General features: G+C 41.3%; 1 protein-coding gene across 1 annotated transcript in view; it reads right to left on the bottom strand.

Moving 5' to 3' along the window:
• The window catches only part of LOC119357696, a 183166-nt gene that overhangs the window by 36804 nt on the left and 138177 nt on the right, over window positions 1-8185 (bottom strand). The window contains exon 3 of the mRNA XM_037624558.1: window positions 3352-3362. Within this exon, the coding sequence (XP_037480455.1) occupies window positions 3352-3362 (11 nt within the window). The remainder of the gene's footprint in view (window positions 1-3351; window positions 3363-8185) is intronic.

Raw genomic sequence — 8185 nt, 5'->3', positions numbered from 1 at the left:
AACCGAATGCATGCAACTTAATAATCAGCACAAATTACTACCGGCACTCAACTAAAAAAACTCGTACCTAGCGCGTCGTAGCCTAGCGTGGCCTACAGCCAGCGCGGCTCTGATACCAAGCATTGTGGCACCCCGGCTCAGAGCGACCGGTTTACCATACATTGCCAGCCCAGAGACCATGTCTTCTGGCAACACACAACATCTTGGTACAGAATAACAACCGCTTTATTGATGCTAGCGGAACAGAGTTACATTACAACAGCTGTCGAGGCCAAGCGGCACACTCGGTGCGGCTGAACAATATGTACATTATTTAGTGAACATAAATGGGCCTCGATCCGAACAACTACATGGCAGCGGAATAACGTCGTGGCGGAAGCTCCATATCACAGGGACACCGATGTGGACACGATCTAGACTCGGACAACGCTCTCCTCCAATGATACTTTCCTGAAATCTGGCACGACACGCCAGGTTAGTACATTGAATGTACTTGCAAGCTCACAACAGGCATCGTCATAATGACAAATAATGTCATGATATTTAACCAATTATTAAAAATGCAACACTATATGCCAACATGCTGTGATCATGCTCGAACGTCCCTCGGGATAGCTTACCAACCGCGATCATCTCTGGATCACAAACACACCACCAAAGTGGTCATAATACACCACCACAGTGGTCAGAATACACCACCAAAGTGGTCTTTCTCAAGAACAACTCGTGATCCTTACGACGATCACAACCAGAACCATCATTTGGTCCCAAATGCCTCGATGGCCTTTCTGCCATCCATCAACAATGCAAAGTTCATCGCTTAGTGTGCAATTTTTATTAAACGTTGACTCATGGTGGGACCTACTACGAGGTGTCCGTAACCGTGGACTCGGCTATCGATAGATTACACACTCTGCAGAGGTAGCACACTGTACCCACACCACGGAACCCATGGCCTCGCACTCCCATTTGGGTGGACCAACGGCATTCTGACAAAACCCCTTCATTGCCACATCACTCTCCCGGCCACTCCGACCCAAATCCCCCAACGGGCTGGTCCTGGGTGGCCCCGTGTCTACCAAAGACACCCCGACCACCGTCGTGGTCAAAACACTCCCACTCGGGGACTCGGTACCATAATCTCATTAATGAGCACACAAGATTATGTCTGCTCACCGGGTCAGGGCAAGCACGACATAACCTTCCCTAGATGGAGGCACCAACCAGAGGCCGTGTCAATCGACCGAATCAAGGCCTTCCCACAAAGGCAAATGTGGTTGCACGGGAAAGAAACTCGATTCAGCGGCACCATGAACCAGTCAACGGTATATTCAAGTTGAGTTATATTCAGGTTTAACTTTTTTAAAAAATGACCGGTGTCATAGCATGCCATGAAATGCAAAATAACACATGCATCATATAATGATAATAATGACCGATGTAATCCTTATACACACCAAGCATATCATCAACAACTCAATTTACTCTACTTTCTCAAATGACTCACAACTTAACCAAAATATTTTGCGACAAGTTTTATTAACTTCTTACGCAAGAAAGTAACTTTGATAAATTTCTCATATGCTTGTCTAAAATATTTCATTATCAACAACTCTTACTCTCTTTATCACTAAGTTGGGTTCAAACATTCTGTAAGACAAATAATATGATTAAACAAGCATTTAACAGGACGTTTTCTAACAACTTTTTATCAATCTAAGAGGGCAGAAACATAGCTTCAAATAATTGCGAACATACATAACAAAATTATTTCTAACATCACCTCAAATAAATCCTAACTTGCTTTACCCACTAAACTAGTTTCAACCATTATGTAACTCAAGCATAACAACTAACCAATATTTAACAGAATATAAATAACTCCATAATCATTTAAATGCATGGATTAATCCTTTCATTCAAGTAAGAAAATCACAAATATTGAAATGGCACCATGAAAATGATGTTATGGCTTGCCTTAGTGCAGATGAGGTTCACAAGCCTCCTGGTGATCCTCAAGACAAGCTTCACCTTCCGAAAATAGTTTTAAACACAAAAATAAAATATCAAGAACACTTCTAAAAATCACCAGAAATTCTAGACAGCTCAGAAGAATCTCATCTTTGGTGAGCTGCTAGATTTCTTATCAAAGAACACAATGCAAAAAGAATCAATTCATTTGGACTTATGGTTGAAGAGTTATAACTATTTGAAGTGTTCTGTAAATTCAAATGAATTTGAAATAGACTAGGGGGGGGGTGATGTCGAAGGCGTAAAGCCCAGGGGCGCCACCACTCGTACCGCTTCGCGCGCGTACTGAGTGGCTGACTAGCGGGCCCCGCTAGTCAGGTGGGGGAAAAGGGAGAGGGAAACAGAGGGGGCCGCGGCTTCGCCGGAGCTCTCGCCGGCGACGAGGGCTCCTTGGCCCAAACGAGAGGGAGGGATGGCAAGAGGGGGTTGAGGCGCACCTGCCCGTACCCGTAGCGTAGCTAGGGGCGGTCGAACGACATCGGAATCAACCTCGCAAGCGGAGGCAGAACGTGGAGGTCGCCGGAGTTGAGGAAGACGGCGAGCAGAGGCCACTCCAGGGGCTCCAAGCGGGCGAGACGGCCTCACCGGAGAGAGGCGGAGGCCCTGGAGGGGTCGCCTAGGCCTGGGAGGGGGTGGAGGTACCGCAGCGACCAGAGGGGATCGCCGGCAAGCTCAAGCTCGGGGACGGCGACCCGAGGCTTGCTCGGCCGGGCTCCGGTTTCCTACTCGATCATGGGGTGTGTGTGAGTGTTGGCTGGTGCTCGAGGAGGCTGGGGAGGGCTCTATATATAGGCGAGCAGCGAGGGTGCTTCAGGCTCCGCCGGTGGACACCTGTCCACGGCGCCCGGCAACGAGCGGCATCAGTGAGAGGGGGAGAAGGCGACGGAGGTCACGCGGCCACTATGGGCGGGCGGAGACGAGCACATGATCAAGAGGGTGGCGACGAGCATAGTGCCTCTGCACTGTTGGGCTGGACGGACCTTGCCCGTGCTCGCTGCGGCGAGCTCCGGCGTCGGCGAGCGCCAGGGAGGAGTTAAGAGAATTGAGACGATGATGGTGGCGAGGTTTGGCATGGTTGGGCAGGTGGGGAAGCGAGCATTGAGACGATGATGGTGGCGAGGTTTGGCAACAGAGGCTCGGGCGCGTCGCAGAGCGCGTCGACTGCATGCCAGCACGCCTGGACGAACGCGGTCACCGCGTGAACTATGACATCAGGTCGATCTAAGCATAAACTCAATGTCTGGCGTGTGGTTCGTGGTGGTTTTGAGTGTTACCAAGATTTGGTTTGGACCCAGGTGCAGTAGAGATGTTTTCACACACCAAGTAAGTTTCTGGTCAGTAACTTTTTGATGTTACTGTGGTCAAATGGCTTGGAGTTTGAAGCTGTGCTTTGGAGGCTAGTGATAAGTTACTAAGGTAAAGATGCACAAGAAATTTCAGGTCAAATGGAGCAAGTAAAATGGTAGTTGCTGTAGAAACCACCATTTTTGTCCAGAATAGAAAAGATTTTCTGTAGCAAAAATATTCCAAAAAGTGATGGAATATTTTTGCTCAGGAAGGTGCACTAGTGTTCACAGAATATTTGTGAATTATCTCAGGTTTTTCTGAGCCATAAAAATTGGGGTTGCTTTGAAGCAAACAGATCTGGCTTAGGGTTTAAGAGAGAAAATGAATATTTTTCTTTTAAGAAAATATTCCAAAGATTATTTTTGGGGTGGGTCAGAAGTGAAATAATGATTTAGGAGGGGAGTGAAGCACTTGGGTGAAATCCAGGGATGCCCAAGTGTTGAAGTCCATATGAAAGGATTCAGAAACCCCAAGTTTCAAAAAAATTCAAATGAAAAATCAAGCAAATAAGAAGGGGCAAAACCCAGGCTGTCACATACGAGGTGACTCGCGTGTGGTCTCCTACTGGATTGATACATTGGTTCTCAAAAACCGAGGGAAATACTTACGCTGCTTTACCGCACCACCCTTTCCTCTTCAAGGGAAAACCAATGCAATGCTCAAGAGGTAGCAAGAAGGATTTCTGGCGCCGTTGCCGGGGAGATCTACGCCAAGTCAAGACATAACAAGTACCCATCACAATTCTTATCCTTCGCATTACATTATTTACCATTTGCCTCTCATTTTCCTCTCCCCCACTTCACCCTTGCCGTTTTATTCGCCCTATTTTTACGTTCGCCTCTTTTTTGTTTGCTTCTTGTTTGCTTGTGTGTTGGATTGCTTGCTTGTCACGATGGCTCAAGATAATACTAAATTGTGTGACTTTGCCAATACCAACAATAATGATTTTATTAGCACTCTGATTGCTCCTCTTACTGATGCTGAATCTTGTGAAATTAATACTGCTTTGCTGAATCTTGTCATGAAGATCTGTTTTCTGGCCTTCCTAGTGAAGATGCCGCTACCCATCTAAACAACTTTATTGATTTGTGTGATATGCAAAAGAAGAAAGATGTGGACAATGATATTGTTAAACTTAAGCTATTTCCGTTTTTGCTTAGAGATCGTGCTAAAGCTTGGTTTTCATCTTTGCCTAAAATAGTATTGATTCATGGAATAAGTGCAAAGATGCTTTTATATCTAAGTATTTTCCTCCTACTAAGATCATCTCTCTTAGAAACGATATTATGAATTTTAAGCAACTTGATCATGAACATGTTTCACAATCTTGGGAGAGGATGAAATTAATGATATGTAATTTCCCTACATATGGTTTGAATTTATGGATGATTATACAAAAAATTTATGCCGGATTGAATTTTGCTTCTAGAAATCTTTTAGATTCGGCTGCGGGAGGCGCTTTTATGGAAATCACTTTAGGAGAAGCTACCAAACTACTAGATAATATTATGGTTAATTATTCTTAATGGCACACTGAAAGATCTACTAGTAAAAAGGTGCATGCAATTGAAGAAATTAATGTTTTGAGTAGAAAGATGGATGAACTTATGAAATTGTTTGAAGAGTGATCCTACTGATCCTAATGATATGCCTTTGTCTACTTTGATTGAGAATAATAATGAATCTATGGATGTGAATTTTTTTGGTAGGAACAATTTTGGTAATAACGTGTATAGAGGTAATTTTAATTCTAGGTCATTTCCTAGTAATTCCTCTAATAATTATGGTAATTCCTACAACAATTCTTATGGAAATTATAATAAGATGCCCTCTGATTTTGAATCTAGTATTAAAGAATTTATTACTTCGCAAAAGAGTTTCAGTGCTTTGATTGAAGAAAAATTGCTTAAGATTGATGAGTTGGCTAGGAACGTGGATAGAATTTCTCTTGATGTTGATTCTTTGACACTTAGATCTACCCCACATAAGCATAATATCAATGAGTCTCTCAAATCCATGAGAATTTCCATTTATGAGTGCAAAGAAAGAACCGCTAGGATGCGTGCTAAGAAAGATTGCTTTGTGAAAGCGTGTTCTTCTAGTTTTCATGACAATAAAGATGAAGCTCTAAAAGTAATTGATGTGTCCCCTATTAAATCTTTGTTTTTCAATATGAATCTTGATAATGATGGGACTGGAGATGAGTCAACTTTAGTTAGAAGGCATCCCAAAAAATCGGAGTTTTTAGATCTTGATGCAAAAGTTGATAAAAGTGGGATTGGAGAGGTCAAAACTTTAGATAGCAATGAACCCACTATCTTGGATTTCAAGGAATTTAATTATGATAATTGCTCTTTGATAGATTGTATTTCCTTGTTGCAATCCGTGCTAAATTATCCTCATGCTTATAGTCAAAATAAAGCTTTTACTAAACATATCGTTGATGCTTTGATGCAATCTTATGAAGAAAAACTTGAGTTGGAAGTTCTATCCCTAGAAAACTTTATGATGAGTGGGAACCTACAATAAAAATTAAAATTAAAGATCATGAATTCTATCCTTTTTTTATTTGGGTGCAAGTCTTTCCACGATTCCAAAAACTTTGTGTGATTTGCTAAGTTTCCGTGAATTTGATGATTGTTCTCTAAACTTGCACCTTGCGGATTCCACCATTAAGAAACCTATGGGAAGAATTAATGATGTTATTATTGTTGCAAATAGGAACTATGTGCCTGTAGATTTCATTGTTCTTGATGTAGATTGCAATCCTTCATGTCCTATTATTCTTGGTAGACCTTTCCTTAGAACGATTGGTGCAATTATTGATATGAAGGAAGGGAATATTAGATTCCAATTTCCGTTAAGGAAGGGCATGGAACACTTTCCTAGAAAGAAAATTAAATTACCTTACAAATCTATTATGAGAGCCACTTATGGATTGCATACCAAAGATGACAATACCTAGATCTATCCTTGCTTTTATGCCTAGCTAAGGGCGTTAAACGATAGCGCTTGTTGGGAGGCAACCCAATTTTATTTTTATTCCTTGATTTTTCTCCTGTTTAGTAATAAATAATTTATCTAGCCTCTGTTTTGGTTGTGTTTTTTGTGTTTAATTAGTGTTTGTGCCAAGTAGAACCGTTGGGAAGACTTGGGGAAAATCTTTTTGATACTGCTGTAAAAAATAGAAACTTTAGCGCTCGCGAGAATTTCTGACATTTTTTACTAGAGAGTGCTATTTAGTTAATTCTTTTTTCAGATGATTAATAGATAAATTCCTCACGTCCAACAATTTATTTTAGAATCTTTGGGGTTCTAGAAGTTTGCATTAGTTACAGATTACTACAGACTGTTTTGTTTTTGACAAATTCTGTTTTTCGTGTGTTGTTTGCTTATTTTGATGAATCTATGGCTAGTAATAGAGTTTATGAACCATAGAGAAGTTGGAATACATTAGGTTTAACACCAATATAAATAAATAGTGAGTTCATTACAGTACCTTGAAGTGGTGGTTTGTTTTCTTTTACTAACGGAGCTCGCGAATATTTTCTTTTAAGTTTTGTGTTGTGAAGTTTTCAAGTTTTTGGTAAGAATTTGATGGATTATGGAACAAGGAGTGTCAAGAGCCTAAGATTGGGGATGCCCAAGGCACCCCAAGGTAAAATCCAAGGACACAAAAAAGCCTAAGCTTGGGGATGGCCCGGAAGGCATCCCCTCTTTCGTCTTTGTCTATCGGTAACTTTACTTGGAGGTATATTTTTTTCGTCACATGATATGTGTTTTGCTTGGAGCGTCTTGTATGATTTGAGTATTTGCTTTTTAGTTTACCACAATCATCCTTGCTGTACACACCTTTTGAGAGAGACACACATGAATTGGAATTTATTAGAATACTCTATGTGCTTCACTTATATCTTTTGAGATATATAGTTTTTGCTCTAGTACTTCACTTATATCTTTTAGAGCACGGTGGTGGTTTTATTTTATAGAAATAATTGATCTCTCATACTTCACTTATATTATTTTGAGAGTCCTTTAGAACAACATGGCAATTTGCTTTCAGGCATAATAAAAACTTTCATACAAGTGCATTGAATACTAAGAGAAGTTTGATACTTGATTATCGTTTTGAGATATGGAGATAGTGATATCAAAGTTGTGCTAGTTGAGTAGTTGTGAATTTGAGGAATACTTGTGTTGAAGTTTGCAAGTCCCGTAGCATGCACGTATGGTAAACGTCGTGTAACAAATTTCAAACATGAGGTGTTATTTGATTGTCTTCCTTATGAGTGGCGGTCGGGGACGAGCGATGGTCTTTTCCTACCAATCTATCCCCCTAGGAGCATGCGCGTAATACTTGGTTTTTGATGACTTGTAGATTTTTTCAATAAGTATGTGAGTTCTTTATGACTAATGTTGAGTCCATGGATTATACGCACTCTCACCCTTCCATCATTGCTAGCCTCTTTGGTACCGTGCATTGCCCTTTCTCACCTTGAGAGTTGGTGCAAACTTCGCCGGTGCATCCAAACCCCATGATACGATACGCTCTATCACACATAAACCTCCTTATATCTTCCTCAAAACAGCCACCATACCTACCTATTATGGCATTTCCATAGCCATTCCGAGATATATTGCCATGCAACTTTCCATCGTTCCGTTTATTATGAAATGCATCATCATTGTCATATTGCCTTGCATGATCATGTAGTTGACATCGTATTTGTGGCAAAGCCACCATTCATTATTCTTTCATACATGTCACTCATGAGTCATTGCACATCCCAGTACACCGCCGGAGGCA

This window comes from Triticum dicoccoides, chromosome 2A (genome assembly GCF_002162155.2).
Source record: "Triticum dicoccoides isolate Atlit2015 ecotype Zavitan chromosome 2A, WEW_v2.0, whole genome shotgun sequence".
NCBI classification, from domain to species: Eukaryota; Viridiplantae; Streptophyta; class Magnoliopsida; order Poales; family Poaceae; genus Triticum; species Triticum dicoccoides.
The sequence above is the reverse complement of the archived record's forward strand: the minus strand, read 5'-3'. Positions and strand labels throughout refer to the sequence as shown.